The 17,090-nt window shown below is 44.4% G+C and overlaps 1 protein-coding gene across 7 annotated transcripts in view; it reads right to left on the minus strand.

Annotated features, from left to right (window-relative positions):
* Positions 1 to 10,184, minus strand: part of RPS6KA5 (ribosomal protein S6 kinase A5) — a 166,695-nt gene extending 156,511 nt beyond the window's left edge. For 3 of the 7 annotated variants that reach the window (XM_025191253.1, XM_025191252.1, XM_025191255.1), the window contains exons 1-3: positions 9,372 to 10,102; positions 8,869 to 8,940; positions 6,597 to 6,836 (exon numbers count right to left, since the gene is read on the minus strand). In XM_025191253.1, the coding sequence (XP_025047038.1) occupies positions 6,597 to 6,798 (202 nt within the window). In that variant the 5' untranslated portion in view covers positions 6,799 to 6,836; positions 8,869 to 8,940; positions 9,372 to 10,102. The other 4 variants (XM_025191257.1, XM_025191258.1, XM_025191256.1 and 1 more) reach the window with 4 other exon arrangements.
* Positions 10,185 to 17,090: the final 6,906 nt, after the last annotated feature.

A 17,090-nucleotide genomic window follows, 5' to 3' on the forward strand; every position in this document is an offset into this window, starting at 1 on the left:
AGGAGGGGGCAGAGGAAGGAATTCTGTTGCAGAGAGGGCAGGGAAGAACCTGTGCTGCCCATGTGCCTGAGTGGGAGGAAGCCCACACAACAAGGAGGATGGAAGCGCTCAGAAGTTGGACAGCCCTCGTTCAGACAAACACTTGTTTAGGATGGTTTACACAAGGATGGTCTTGCCATGACAAGGTGGCTGGACTAAATGATCTCCTGAAGTCTTCCAGCCCTACTTGTCTATGATTTTAATAAAGGGCTGGACTCACTGACCTAGGAGATCTATTGTCTATTGAACCTACGTTTCGTTTTATACAAACACACAAGCTGAAAGGAATGCAGCACAAAGAAATCTCAGGATGCCCCAAGATGGACATTTAATAGATCTCTCTCATTCTTCTAAATAAAATGAATTTTTAGAAGTAAAGTGTATTTTCAAACTCCAAAGCTCTGCAGTGAAGAGAAAGTAACATAAAACTATCCTATGGATACGCTAAGGTTACTATTTTAAAAGGAAAGGAGCTGCTGATGGTCAGGAGCATGCAACAGTTTTTATATTGTAACTGTTACATCTGTGTGCTCCTGTAGCAACACAAGTTAGCAAAATCACTGCAATTTTAACCCTAAATGAAACAAATTAAAATTGCAATGGTTTTGCTACACTTACATTACAGGAGCAAGCAGATGTTACAGTTACATCACAACAGCTTATATACATACAATATAATAATGATGCAACTGTTACAGTGGTCTATAATCTAACACTGGCAATAGGATTTAATGTTTATTAATGCAAAAAGGAGATGGGAAGGTTACAGCCTGCTCCACTCTCCTCCTCTCCTCTGCCACTATTAAAAAAAACAGGCCATTGTTTACAGGTCTAACTCAGCAGAGAGGCCTAGACCAATAAATTATTAAAATCATTTTACAATCTCACTTAGAGCAGTTATGATGAATTCTAATATTATAAAAGCCTACGTCTGTCTGTCTGTCCGTCCATCCATCCATCTGTACTGCTTTATTCATGCTCTGATTGGCTGATGAAAACAGCCAATCAGAGTGCTCCAAGCATGGAGGGAGTGCCGCCATTATTCAGAAGCTATACCGAGGACCAGACAGAGGGTGGGGGAGCTGAGACCAGCAGCTCCGGCCTTGGCTCCCCCACCCTGCAAGCCGTGTCGAGAACTGAACAGGAGGCAGAGGCAGAACAGTGGTGGCATGGGGCGTTAGGTAGTGGCATTCCATCCCAGCCTCCTCCCTCCCGCCATCATTCTTGACGAGTAATTGGCTAGTTACTTCATAAAAGCAATTGCATACAGCCAGTCTAATTGTGTATAGTCAAGCAATATTCTACTTCTGAGTTTCTGGAGCACAAGTCATTTAACATGCAATCTCCCTACACTGCCTCCCCCTCAAATACTACTCAGAAAACAACTGTCTTCAGTTATTAAACCTTTTGGACTTCAAGTTCAGACAAAAATAGAGAAAAACGTTAAAACATATAATCCCAAATGACTGTACAATTCAAAGAATTTTTACTTAAGGATTCCATATTATCTCTCTTGGTAGTGAGAAAATCCTTGTTATCTTATTATGATGATTCAGTGGCTTATGCAAAATGAATTCACTCAGTCTAACTGCCAGTAGTTAAGTGCCCCAATATTCAAAATGATCTTCATCATTTATGAATTTATCGGTGACCCCATAGACCAGGGCTGTCAAACGCATATCCCATGGTCCAGATCAGGCCTATGGAACTGTATGATCTGGCCTGTGGGTCACTGGACAATCCCAGCCCCATGCACCATCCCAGCCCCACGCACTGCAAACAGTGTGTAGGCTGGACCCCATGCCATGTGCAATGCAGGTAGCACAAGGGGGTGGTCTAGGGCACTGTATGCAGCCCTGGGTCTAGCCCATGCACCCTGTGTCAGCCCTGGGGGCCACATGCCCTGCCAGCCCCACAACCAGCACACAGGGCAGCAGGGCAGTATATGCAGCATGCACCCTGTGCCACATGTAGTGTGCATAGCCAGTTCAGCCTTTTATGTAATTCCCAGCACACACTGGCCTCAGGGCTCACTCTGCACACAGCCCCCAGGGTCGGCACAGGGTATACATTGCCTGTGGTGCACAGGCTGGACACACCATTTTACTTTACATGAGGTTTGGGGAGCATACATGAGGTTTGGGGAGCGTGCTGCATGTAGCAATCCAGACTGCCCCCCGTGCTGCCTGCAGTACCAGATCCAGCCTGTCTGCTGTGGGCAGTGTGCGCCCAATGCTAGGCTCCAGGGATTGGCATATGCTGTGTGTAGGGTGCAGGCTGGACCTGGCACCACAGCCACTCCACAGGGAGTGATGCCTAGTCCAACATGCAAACTGATTCAGGGACACTCATTCAGCCTATGAGACCAAATGAATTTAACACCTCTGCCACAGACAATGACTGAATGGCCATAAAGATGAACAGTGGTCTGATCCTGTAGCTATTGTTCGCCCAGGTTAGGCTTTCCATACACAAGAAACTTTTGCTGGCAGAATTGCTGTGGACCTACAGCAATTAACACAGGTAAGCATCCAGAGCATGTACACACCACTCTGCTTATGCTGACCCCACGTTTTCACTGTGGATTACTGTATCAAGAAAATGCAAAGCACTATAGGAAGCCTTTAGAGGTCTTCAAAGAGACTGACAAATTGGAGGACTGGATCAAAAGAAATCTCATGAGGTTCAATAAGGACAAGTGAAAAGTCCTGCAAATAGGGCAGAACAATCCCATGCACTGCCACAGCCTGGGGACTGACTAGCAAAACAGCAGCTCCGTAGAAAACGGCCTGGGGGTTACAGTGGATAACAAGCTGAACATGAGCCAACAGTGTACCCTCGTTGCCAAGAAGGCTAGCAACATACTGGGCTGCATTAGTAGGAACATTGCCAGTAGACCAAGGGAAGTGATTATTCCCCTCTATTTGGCACTGGTGAGACCACATCTGGAGTAATGTGTCCAGTTTTGGGGCCCCCACTACAGAAATGATGTGGACAAATTAGAGAAAGTCCAGAAAAGGGCAATGAAAATGGCTAGGAGGCTGAAGCACATGACTGCTGAGGAGAGGCGGAGGGAACTGGGCTTCTTTAGTCTGCAGAAAAGAAGAAAAGACAGAGGGGATTTGATGGCAGCCTTCAACTCCGAGGAGGGTTCCGAAGAGGATGGAGCACTGTTCTCAGTGGTGGCAGATGACAAAACAAGAAGCAATGATCTCAAGTTGTAGCAAGGGAAGTTTAGGTTGGTTATTAGGATAAACTTTCTCACTAGGAGACTGGTAAAGAACTGGAACAGGTTACCCAGAGAGGTTGTAGACTCTCTGTCCTTGGAGGTTTTTAAGACCCAGCTAGACAAAAGCGTTGGCTGAGAGGATCTAGTTGGGGATGGTCCAGCTTTGAGCAGGTGGTTGGACTAGATGACCTCCCTTCAATCCTAATTTTCTACGATTCTATAAATTAGCTTAGTGACACTCAGTCTTCCAAAGCAAAGCCTTATTAAACATGGCAGGGGTAAAACATGGGATGTTGAAGCTGCCCTGAGGGAGTAGTGTGCAATCACCCTCTTTTTCTACCATGCTGTTTCTCTTTTTTTTCTTCTACTCATTTGCCCACCATTATTTTTTAATGGCTACCATGCCTTGTGATTTTTTTCTCCAGGACTCAGCAGGATTCAAAATGGCTCTACCAGCATAACTGTGCCCTTCCTTATCATGAATACTATCATACTTTTGTATCTGCACCACAATAGTAAGAAAAAGAAGTAAAAATACTGTGTACCCATGAAAAGAAAGAATGGCCAGATGAGCAGAACTAATGGACACTGCAGTAGACGGCTGGGAACCACAAACTGATAGAGCAGGGCTGGGCAAAATACAACCTCTGGGCTGCATCTGGCCCACCAACTGATCGTATCTGGCCTGCAGGTCGGTGCCTGCAAAGTCATGAGATCCAGCCCATGGGGAGCTGGTGGCTCCAACTGCTGCATCATGCTGGGCAGGTGGGAACATTTCAGCCCCATCCAGTTTACACCAGCTCTTGGCCTGTGCACCAGAAGCAGCACTGGGTGCATGGCATCAGCTGTGGACTCTGCTAGCAGGTTCCTGCTGGGGACTGGAGCGACTGCCTGGGACTGCAGCCGATGCACTGACATAGTGGGCTCCGGGCGGCAGCAGCCAGAAGGGCCACAGCAATGGCAAGTGCACCTGCCACCAAGCCCCGTTTTTTTCCAGCACTGGTCGCTGCCGCTCATCATGGGCAGGGGGGCAGAGCTGCCTGTCTCTGTCCTCCCCCCACTCCCCTCTCAAATCATCCTACACCTATGGCATGTCCCTGCAGCTTACCAAGCTCCTAGCACATGCCAGAAGGAGCACCAGGTAGGTACTGGCATCAGCTGTGGACACAGCCAGCAGGTTCCTGCTGCAGATCAGGGCATCTGCCCAAGCCCCTCCTTGGGGTAGAAAGGCAACCTGGAGGTGGCACTGGTGGCAGTGGGGGCCCTGGCTGAGCTGCCCCTGATAAAGCTGCTGCCCACACCCATACCAGCTCCCCACCCACTTATGGCCCCATCCTGCATAGGGAGGTTTGGCGAGTTGTCGTGCAACGTGGGATAAAACGGTGTTGACTCAGCTTGCGACAGCTCCTCAAAACTCCCTATGTGGCCTGCAGGCCCAAATAATTGCCCACTCCTGTGAGAGAAGCAGCTGTAGGCCACCTGAGGCCTGGTCGTGGGCTCAAGAGACAAGACTGGGCTAGTACTAGAACATTACATTTGACTTATTTTGCTTTCCTGCCATCCATCTAGACTTAGACTTTAGTATGAAGTTATGATGTAGGTACTGGTGCATCACAGAGACCAAGTTACAGACATTTAACATGTGTTGGAAAGGTCAGGAAAGGTACACGATGATTACATAGGGCTCTTCTAAAAGTTGCAAGCAGGGACATCCTTCCATAACTGCCACATTCACATGGGGACATTGAAATGTCTATAATTATTCTGGGTAATTCAGCCTTCCCTCTCTGTTCTTGGAAGCCGCAAGTCTGAATAGCAGCAAGGAGGTTTAAGGTACTAAGCAGATGTATGCTAAATGTTAAATACTCTGGATGTCTGAAGGGATGCTGGAAAAAAAGGCTTAGGACAAAGCTTGACCTTAATGAGGAAAGCATGCCAGTAGCTGTGAAAAATACAGCAGACAACAAGTACGTTTGTCAGGCTAAAGGAAAACGACTTACGGTGGGATACCTAATGAAGGGGAGGCAAATGTCTGCTAATTTTGAGTAGCTTGGCACAAGAAATGTAAGTAGGACCCATCCTGGTGCTGTAAGGATACAGGAAGCTCTAAGGCCAATTCAGTTTCTCCTCTCCCAGGAGAAACCACAAGTATACAGATGTTCAGGGTCCTTCTCCCAGAGCAAAATTGGCCACTTCAGGGAAAAAAAACAAACCCAGAAACAACCAGGGTTAAATTTCTCCTTGGAGAGTAAATGTCTATACACATTCTTCTGAGAAAAGCCACCACACAATCCTCAGGTATCCCAGGTCTCTTTGCTCCCCTGTACTCAAGAGACTGTGTCACTCGCTGGACTCTGCTGCTCCAGCCAAGCAGACAGCAAAACACACCCCTTCAAAACCACACACTGTGCTGCAGATACAGACAGGCTAACTGAGTAGTCTGGGTCAACTGAACAGAGCTACCCTGTACACTGCTGCCATCTGTCTCTGGGAAGACTGAAGAAGTCTGCAGAGCATGCTGGCATGTATACGCAGGTTCTCCCTGGCTATGTAACATCAGCACATCAAGCTCTCTCCCCGTCAAGGTCTCAGCAATTTAAATGTCTGTTTCCGGGTAAGTTATTATACTAGGAAAACAAACCTGGAAAGTTATCCCAGATCATTTGGGGGAGAGAGAGAGAGAGAGTGCACGCGCATCTTAAAATGACGTCTGACTGAGTGGAGACACTGTATGTCTGTACTGTAGACAGACTGCACATTTTTTAAATCAAATTTGAAGCTGGAGTTAAACAAGTTTTTATTTAAGGTAACATCAAACATTCTCAAGTAGATAAAACCTGAAAAAACAGACAGCCTGAACAAATTGCATGTACCTCCCCCAAAACTGCCCCCCCTCCCCCCAAACAAGTCATTAAACAACTCTAAGACTGTTAGCACTGAGATTTGCAAAGTTCTAAGGAAGGTAAAAAGAAGCTTCTTGCACTTTTCTAACAGGCAAATAGATACGAAGTTGTCATTCTCTTCCCCTTCCAACAATGTTAAGTAGTGTGCATCCACCCTGGCTCATTTGCCCAGAGTTTCTGTTGGCTCTACTGCCTCTTGGCTGACTAACAATTTCAGCAGCTCCAAGACCATCTTCTCTCTGGAACACCCCTTCTGTGGTTTCATGCCTGTCATTCTTGCTGCTGCAATTGAAGATGTCACCTGATCAAGGTCACAGATTTAAGGGGGAGAGGGAAGGGGAGAAGAGAGAGAAAGAGACAAGGAGTATGAGAGATTAAAAACAGTAATGCACTTGGAGAGAAAGAGAAAATAGTGCAGCACTCACCAAAGCTGCCTTCCTCAGTCCTTGCTGCTCTCCACTGGCTGTGACTGACCCTGGCTTTGGCTGTCCTTGCCGTTGTAACAGTGGCTAGCTGCCCAAGGGTTCTTGGGTTCAGCATCACAATCTCCTTTCTCCCCATCTCTGGGATCATTGTTCTCACTGTGGGGTGTGGAGGATCCCACGAAGTATCCCTCAATATGTCCATTTTCAGGAGCAAGTTGGTGGTTGGGTCCCTTTCCCTCCCTTCCCATGGGTGACATGGAGTTTGTTGAAAAAGGGGCACATAACAAGGGAAGTTTCACAGTGCTTATTCTACAAGACTACTTTGTGACATGCCTGTTGGAGATCATTGGCCCAACATCTCCTCATCCCACTCATCCCCCTTTGCCTACATGCCTACCCCTTTTCCTGTGTGCTGTCTTCATATACATCTCAGTTTCTACATTTCCCAAGGAGTTTGGCTTGGACAGCCCATTCTTCCTACCACATTTAAGAGATCCATCATCTCTTTCCTGCACCAATAAGGAGCATGGAGCTTGGCTGATTACTTGTCCTTGGTAGTACCCATGAAAGCCACAGATGTACACATTCACATGCACTGTCAGGGAGTAAGCATTTTCCAAAACACTGAGGCTTGGAGGGGTGGGGGGGACAGAGGGCTATTGGCTTAAGTTGGTTCGGATTTTGGCTAGCAGAATTCAAATACTTATCCAGAATGGTTATTGCAAGACTTAGTAGGATTGATAAAAGTGAGGGACTCTCCGTATGTGCTATCATCTGCTATATGCCAGCAGAAGCCGTCTGCTGCTTAGAGGGGTAGTGTTACCTAGCTGACAGAAACCTGGGATTTGTCACTATAAGGTTACTTTACATATAGAAACATATAGAGTTCAGTCAACAAAAAACTTTCCAGTGTAGATGAGCCCCCTTAGTGTTGAGTATCAGATCTTAGCATGAAGAACACATTGGCACCATAAAAGGTGAAACATACTCCTGTTACTCTTGCCCGTGTGTAGACGGAATGAGAAGCATGTTTGCACGACACTTTAAAGTGGGCTAAATGCTTTTGTACCACTTTAATGGTGTCACTGTTTGCATGCTTCAGCAGCATATTGCGCATTAATTCCAGCTGCTGTAGGAAATTTGGTGGCGTAACATGCTTTAAATGACTTGGGGCGCAGCAAACTAAAACTCCTTTTTTGTAGTTTTGCCCCTACATTTGCCCCTACAGCTGTGAACCAAAGCATCGGGCTCCATGCAGCTCAGGGGCTCTGCAGGAAGCCCTGCAGGCAGCCTGGCAGCAGCCTGGGAAAGCAGGCTCTGCCCAAGAAAAGCAGCAAGCCTGATCTCTACCCCCTCACCCCCGCCGCCTGCCTCCCTGAGCTGTGTGGGGGCCTCTGTGGCTGCGGTACCCCCTGGGACCACTCGACCTGGATGCCACCTGGGGAGAGGGGCCGCCACTGCTACAGAGGGAAGCACCAACCTCCCCATAGCCCAGGGACCATTCCGCCCACCAGCAGCTTGCCTTCCCCTCCCCGCTGGAGAGGCAGGTAAGTCAGCAAGGTGTGTACACGACATGGAGGTTTAATCAGCCCTAAATTGAAGTGGTGTTTTTTAAAACCCACAGCTTCAATTTAGGGCCCCTGTTTCGTCTACACACGCCCCTTGTTATCAATCCTCCATGGATAGAGAAGGGATATCAGGTCTCAAGAACTAAGCGCCCAGTTTCTTTCAATAGTTCTAAATATTCTCACACAAGAAGCATAAAAGCCTCCATCATCACAAAAAACACAATTCAATACTGAATGCTTTTGCTTATCCTCCTAAAAATAGTACTGTGCTTACAGGATAAAGTTATCAATGTTTGCTTCAAAAGTGTAGTTGATGTAGGTACAGACTTTCCTATTTTTCTGGAAATCATGAACTTCAACAGTTGAAGAAATCTGAAGCAATTAATAAAATCTTCAAGCCAACATCTTATATCTTAGAACCAGATCATAGATTTAGCTTGATTATATTGTCATGTGAATCACCTCGCAATATTGTTCTATTTGCCCATCTGCACCTAAGGATGTTTCTTTTATATTAGAAATCTGACATGCTGTAATTTTGCAAACTTGTTCTTTACATATTTCCAGATTGTGCAATGAATAAACAACAGTGACAAATCTCCCTAGATAATATGCTCCAATTATAAAATAACAAATCCAGGAAACAATACTGTAGAAAATAATATTACTTCAAAAGGTCAACTTAGATAAAAATTAAGTCTTACCTCCTGTTCCAAGAACTTTCAAGAGTTCAAAGTTTTCAATTCCCACCTTCTCTGCATGGCCTGTCAAATTTGCTGAAAAAGAAAGAAACTCCCATGTCAAAATTGTCACATATGTACCACAATGAAATGTCAAATTAATTGACAAATTACTGTAACTTGAGCAAAAATTTTCACAGAAGAAAAAGCAACACAAAAAGGATATTTAATACTGAATGCTATAACTATTTTAATTTGAAAAGCATGGTGGATCAGACGTTGGCCAGCAGCGTTCATTGAGGCTAGGCAGATGCTCTATGTCCTCCAGCCCATGCCCGGCAGCACAGAGGCAGCCTGAACTGCAAACAAAATCGTAACAAAGCGCGGCTCAGCTCAAAGAACTTGAAAACTGCTGGCCTAAGGTTTAAAGGGCTCTTCTTTAGATAAGTAGGTAAGTCATGAGGTCCATATACACAAAATGTCTCAAAGAAACAACTTTATCTTTTTGGGATAACATCATACACTACCTTAGACGATAGACAACTTTTTGCCGTTCGATGGTGGTGGATGCAGAGGCCTACTTAAATAACAACAGTAAGACTGCTTTGCTAAACTGCACGCTTCTTGAACTAAAAAAAGTATAGTTCCTTTTCCACAACACTGCAGCAAAGCTAATTAGCTCACCCACAATGCCAGAGGAACTATGTAGACAAATACTTGGGGGGGAAATTACTATAGTTTGAATCATGGCTGCCTTCCTCAAATAATTTGTAGGACAAAATAAAAACAAAAATCACAGACCATCCAACATTACATTGTTCTGTGAGCAAATTAAAATATTACATTACATAAGACAACTTTAGATAATACTTTGAAAAGTATTAATCATTAAGAAGAGCTGGGTACTTGCCAATTTAACTGAAGCAGCACATACAGGGGTTTATCTATACCATCTCTAAAATGATCTCAAGACTGCCATCAAAAGACAAGCCCCAATCGCTCACTCCTGCTCCACACACATCTCATGCTGAAGACTGTTAATCGGCTGGTTTTTCTGGAGCATGCCCAAAGATGTTCTCAGGGTTTTAGTCTCAGATGTGATCCTGAGAGTGCTACTCGCTGCACCTGACACCATTTTCACAGCAACTACACATTTTCCCCCACAACAGGAACATTCTACTAGGACCTATACTCTGTAAGCACCATGCATAGAGCAGAAGCAAGCAAGCAAGCAAGCAAGCATAGCTTATAATTAGAGGTCTACCTAACTCAAGGCAGCAGCCAGCCAATTTCACATACAGATCGTGCGGCCAGCCATTTTGGCAGGCAGAGTGCAGCAGCTCTGCCTCATTGCTGATTAGTGGTGAGGGACAGGACCGTACAACAGACAGCTCTCACAACCAATTAGTGGTGAGGGGCAAGGGCAGCAGCCATCTTGTCATGCCAGAAGCCCCCCCTCCCTCCTCTTCCCCCCTGGACGGCTATATGGTGAGGCTGCTATGGCCACAGACCGCTGGCTCTCCAGAGAGCAATTTCATATTTTAGGTAAGCGTTTTTTTGTTTTTTTAGGGAGCCCACAAAAAGTGCAAAGCCTGTGCTTTTTCGCAGACCCTGCCCAAAATCACAGGTTCCATGAAAATCCCAAAATTGCGATTTCAGTAGACCCCTACTTATAACTGATGGCAGTCAAGGGCCTTTGCAGAGACAGTATAATCATACTCTAAGAGTCTGCATTTTGCTTATTTGTTTTAAAATGCAAGCCACTTACTTTTGATAGACCTTGGAAGGCTAGTAAAAATGGTTTTACTTCTTTCCTCCTCCCTCCCACCAAGACTAAGCACAATAATATAGTAAAAATTTAAATAAATGAAATAAAAACCAGACCTCCAACCTTTTTTTTTTTACATTTCAGTTTCTAATCTGCAGGCAGAACCTAGAAAATGACCCTTGCAGCTGAATAGGAAGGATAAAACTGGCAGTCTTCACATGCTAGTCTACTTTGTGTCTTTGAGCAAACAAATCTGGTTCACTTTCTGACTTATAAGGCAGTCCACTATAAAAGGCATGTGAATCTGCAGCACAGAAAAATTACCTCTGAATTAACTACTGGTAGTAATAACACACTGCACTGATAATTCTCCATTTACAGCTCTCAAAGCATATTACAAACAGTATATGTAATGCCTGTCTATTTTCTGTTTTCAGGATTTAAGTTTTTTGGAATACATACACTGCATTTACTCACATACCACCCACATCTTCCCCCTGCAAAATCAGCCCAAAACGGGTGTCTGTTTTAAGCAAGGAAGCAGATTTCTATGCTGGAATGGAGCATAGAGACACTGGAATGGCTGCCAGGGGCTCTGCTGCCTTCCCTTCCCTGGCACAGGTAGGAGCAGATTCTGCTGTTCAGTCACTTGCTCTGTCCTTGCAAACTCCACAGCTCAAGCTTTAACCTCTTTGCAGGCACTGGCCATTTGACAGTGCCCACGATGGGGTTAAAGCTTGAGCTGCAAAACTAGAAGAAGGGTAAGTGATGCATATAGGCAGGTGCATTTGGGCATGGTGAGCCCATGTCTGGCAGGGAAGACTGGGGAGGTGTTGGGGAAGTAAATAAATTCCTTCATTCTGCCTCCCCAAACAAGGTGCATGTCTTATTTGGGGGCTTCCTGTAGGTGACAAAATAAAGTATTTTTTGTGGTTTGTTTGTAAAGCACTTAATACGAGATGGAAAGAGGTCTCAAGTACAGGTCTACTAAGGAGTGTTCTGGGTCCAAAGTTTTTAAACATTTTTATTCATGATTTAGATTCAGAAAGTGAGAGCTTCCTGATCAAGTCTGCAGAGGAGACAAAACTGGGAGGGATTCCAAACATTCTGGAGTAAAGAATCAGAATTTAAAAATGTCTTTATAAATTAGAGAACTGAGCTATGGACAACATGAAATTCAATAAAAAAGGACAGATGTAAGGTACTATGTCTAAGGAAGAAAAAAGAAAAACCAAATGTACAAAATACAGATTGGGAGATTTGGCTAGGCCCTTCTTTGCAGTACAAACGCTTTGGTGAATCAACATGAGTCAGCAGTCTTAGGCAGTCATTGAGGGGGGAGGACCTGCAATTCTGAGTTGCAGTGCTGTGTGTTTAACATAGGAGTTAATAATAGGAATCTTCTCAATGATGGTTAGTACTCAGATGGAAGCACCATGCAAGTTAGCCCTCCAGCATTTTAAGATTGTAGACAAACTGGAGGAGATCCAGAGGCAAAGAACTAAGATGAAAAACAGGTTGGAATGCAAGGGGTTGGAGTCTAAGCTAAAACTGAAGGAACAGTGTGCTGAAAGGAAGCCATGATAATTTTCAAACACATGAAAGAACAGCCATTCTCCCTTGCCACACTTGGCAACTGTTGATCCTTCTGGATTATAGTGTATGCATTAGACGTCACCCTCTTTGAAACATATGCCTAGGCAGGAGTTTTGGAGCAGTGGAGGCTGCCCAGACCTTCCATCCCCTCTTTAGGCTACTGAGACAGAATCCAAAGGCCAGACTAGATCCAAACATTTGGTGCTTCCATGGCTGTATTTGTATAAATGTAGTTTGAATTGAACCCGGGTCTCCTGTCTGGCAGACAAGGATTTTACCACTGAACTACAGGGGACTCCCCCTTGCCACAGGGGATATTACATAAAGCAATAGGTTTGAACTACAGCAAGGCAGATTTAATCTTAGAGGAAGAACAAAAAACACTGCACACAAAAAGAAATAAACATATTTCTTACAGGAGTTGGAATGTTGTAGCCATGGCAGGCCAGGAAGCGTACCAGAAGCAAGAGGCTTTTCTGGCAATATCTTTTATTGAATTTTTTATAGTTGGGAGAGATTGTCAGACAAGGATTTGGACATGCTGTCCTTCAGGGTCAGAACAGCAGGACGATGGAACCAGCTGCCCAGGCAAATTGTAGAATCTCCTTTTTTCAAAAAGAAGCTGGACAAGCATTTGTCTGGGATGGCGCAGGAACAGCACACTGCATTTGTATGGGGGTTGGACTAGATCAGGGGTTGGCAACCCCTGGCATGCGTGCCAAGCATGGCACGCAAGGCCATTTTGCTCAGCATGCCAGAGCCAGGGCCGGCTGCAGCTGGGAGGCTGCAAACAGCTGCGCCAGGCTTCAGAGCCCCGGGATCAGCTCCGTACCCGGCGCGAGCATGCACACCTCAAAGCAGGCAGTGGGGAAGGGGCCCCGAGGCAGGGCAGGGCAGTACAGCCCACCGCGAGGTGCCCGTGCAGTCGCCACCAGCATGGAGCTGATGCCAGAGCTGTGGAGCCCAGCACAGCTGTTTGTAGCCTGCCCACTGCTTGCTGCTGCTGACCAGAGCCCACGCTGGCTACAAGCCGCTGCACCAGGCTCCAGAGACCAGTCACCAGCTCTGTGCCAGAAGCAGGGGAGAGACCAGCATTGCGCTGCCTCAGGCCCCTCCACCACCGCCTACTCCGACGCGCAGATGCACACGCCAGTACAGAGCTGATGCTGGGACTCCGAAGCCCAGCCCAGCTGTTTGGAGCCTCCTGGCTGCAGCTGGCCCCGGCTCTGGGTAGCTGCTGCCAGCCAGGAGCCCGGGCTGCTCCCAGCAGGCAGCTGGGATGCTGCAAGCCCTGCTGGGAGCAGCCCGGGCTCCAGCAGCTACCCAGAGCCAGGGTAGCTGCTGACAGCCCAGGCTGGGGGGCAGGGGCTTTGGGTGGGATAGAATACAGGGTGAAAAAGAAGCTGTCAGTGAAGAAGGAAATAGTTGGAAATCAAGAAGACAAAGGGCAGAAAAGTAGGGGAGGGGAGGGGCGGGGAAGGGAGAAAAGGTGGAGGAAAAGAAGAATGTAAGACGTCAGGTCAGGCAGGTACCTGGTGATTCAGGTGTCAGGCAGGTTGTAATGTGTCATGAATCCAATGTCTATATTGAGTCCATGATTTTTTGTATCCATACTAGAGATACTATACCTAATTTGCTAAGATTTTAAAATCTGATTCCTCAAGATCTTTCAAGGCTATTAATCAGTGGCTCACTAGAAAGTTAAAACATACCAATGCCTTGTATAAAAAGCTTTGCAAGGTTAGGCTACATCTTAAATTTATCACTTATCTGGGCCTGAAAACTGACCTCTCAAGCCAATCCTCAATGTGGTCTTTGCAAGGAAAACAACATTTTGGGATGGGGAAGAAGAAATACAGAATCACTCCAGTTATAATAACTTTTATTACAAATAGCAACTCTTTGAAGATACTGAAATTAGAAATGTTGGCTAAGGTCCTAGAAGATGCTGATCACTACATGTAGTCCACTAATCTAAACTAGTAATAAATTATACTTAATTTGCAGCTCTCTAATTTGTCACATAGATGAAACATACACATACATGCAGTCTATATAAGATTAGACAGAAGAAGGGAGGAGGTCACAAACACTGAAAGTGCCTTTTATTATTTGTAGGAAAGGTGGGTAATTCTTAAAGAACAGTTACGGGGTACTTCTCTGTACACTCATACTCCTGGAATATGGTACAGCATCAGACCGCAGAATGCCCTTGAAAACTGTACCTATTTGAGAGGTGCACATCCTTGAACAATACTGATTGGAACCCTACCATAAATAAAAGGGCCTACACACTCCCTCCACCCCAAACGGCAAAGTCTTGTTTATACTAAAATACAAATTTGAGCTAAAGAGGGAAATGGGCAGATAGTGAATGCACAGAAGCCACTTCTTAGTAACTGATCTCTAAGAGCAACTTCTCTCTTCAAGGGTCTCTGAATTCCCACTTGTGAGCAAACAGTGCTCTCCCAGGAGTCCTGGTTAAATATCCACTTTAGGACTGCCCTCCCTAACTGGGCATTACAATAAGATTTTAACTCCAAAAAGTAATGCTTGGTAAAGAGGCAGCTTTTTTTTTTTTTAAGCAATGAAGCATACCTAATGAGGCTATTATGGCTCTTGCAAAGTATGCCTTTAAAACAAGAGATGTGTGAAGTATAGCTAAAGTGTAACAAATCCTCTAAACATCTCTTCATACAATTAGAAAAAGGGTGTTCCCACATGTGGACAGGTATAATTATATGGCTGAAGTTTTTAGTCTTTTCTAGGCAGAAAGAGTGCCCTCTTTATATCAGTGTTTTGACTAAATGCCTAGGAGTGAGAGAATAAGGAGATGGAAATGTACCAAGATAAGTGTATACCTGAGACTACTTTGGGAATTAAATTCAATGACTTTGCCCTTACAGACCACAATGAGATTGAATGGCCAGGAAACTGAGATCCTTGACTCTTCTACCGACAGTAAGGACTATCAAGATGACATTTGGACACTAAAGATGCTTGAGCACGTTGTTAATAAGGTATATCCGTGAACTGTATCTTAACAAAGTTAAAGTCCCAACAGTTGTGCTCTAACAGTTGGGAAAGTTTTTTCCATACCGATAAAAGAACCTGAAGACATAAGGTAAGTTCCTCCTTAACAAAACTGCAGTGAACACACACAGCTGCCAGAAAGGGACTATGTATAATGATGCATGCAGTAGCCCACTCAATACCTCCTCCTAACTAAAAATTGAGCCAATGATGACTACTTGTCAAGTACAATGATCCAACCCACTTACGTATCCACCTTTCAGTACTTTCATCTAGGCTGTATTTCCTTAACTTTGTTGATAAGAACGTTGAGAGCGATAGAATCAAAAGCCTCGCTAAAATCAAGGTATATTACATCCACTGCTCTCCCCACATCCACAGAACATAAAACATGGGCATTAAAAACCTAACCAAATCAGCAAACTAGCTCTTGTGTGAAAGAATCACTAGCATTTCACAATCAAAAAATACCATAACACCATACCTCGTTCCTATCAGACAATTCAGTACAAAGTCTGGCTGTACCTTGTTTCTATTATTTTCTGCTTGGTTTTAAGCTTAAATTGAATACACGTTCCTTGGCTTCCAGAGAGTCTGCAGCATTTTTCAAAATGTTCCACCCTTTAAATATCCGCTTGCATGTAATGCCATCTTTAAATACTTTACCATCAGTAGCAAAACAAACAGGCCACAGCCCCTACCCAAATGGTGTACTCCAACTGGAAAACACCTGTGGGTCTCCTCCAACTGTTATATGGATACAAAACCACCTAAATATATTTTAGTGCATTAAAAGTAAAACTAAACATCCAACACTCATACCATCACCAGGATTTTTAGCTATAAAATAACAAAAAAAAAAAATCTCTGCTGCATAGCACACACAGCTACCTGCACCACTGTTGCTTTTACCTTCCACCAGCTTCTAAGCATTTTCCAAAGGCATAAAAAAGAAGAAAAATTGAGAAGCAGTTCAGTCTTGTGCATCTTTAAATACTGAGGAAGAAGATGCAGGAAAACAATTACTGTAGTGTAAATTGACACATTTTATTTAGAGGTAAATTTGTTATGTGCCAAAAGGCATCTGCCAACATTATACAAAAATTAATAAATAAATGAAAACCTAAACCTCTAAAGAAATACCAGTTAGACCTTTAACCATGCCATGGAACAGTAAAACATCATCTCCAATTTGTTCTAAAATTAGGATTTGTAATAAGCTTTTAGAAAAATCTCACATCTCTGGAATATTTTCATCATTTCCACCCACTGGTAATTGTGATAGAAAATGTTATTTTTAAACCAGCGTGCTTTTGAATGGTTAACAACCCAAACTTCATAAAATGATGCAGAAAGTTAAATGCATTCCAAAGACCAAACAGAACAAGTTTTGAACCAGTTTAAATACAAAGAAGCTCCAGAATAATAGAATGCAGACAACTGAAACAAAGCTTCTTAGCTTTATAAGTATCCCATCCATGTCCTATGATTTTCCAAAAGAACACCAGAACTACTTATCTAAGCCTATCCCAACCATGCAATAAAAAGATTCAATAAATCTTCAATAAAAAGATATCCCCCATAAAAATTCTTGCCTCTCGCAGAACTGTTTGAAGAAATGTAATCCTATTTAAATTAGATCCTCCTCCTGGACATGAACAGAACAAACTAACAACAACTAAATAGAGTATTCACCAATCACCTGAACATCAGGGCCTCTGAAAAATGTATGTGATGGGGCGGGGCCTGCAGGAAGAGAAACAGCACTTTGCCGGAAGAGGAATCACATCAGTTTGACCTGGCTCCCCAACATCTTTATAGGTTGTGTGCTTCAGCGCGGGGTTTTGGC

This window comes from Alligator sinensis, unplaced genomic scaffold, assembly GCF_000455745.1.
Source record: "Alligator sinensis unplaced genomic scaffold, ASM45574v1 scaffold608_1, whole genome shotgun sequence".
Taxonomy (NCBI): domain Eukaryota; kingdom Metazoa; phylum Chordata; order Crocodylia; family Alligatoridae; genus Alligator; species Alligator sinensis.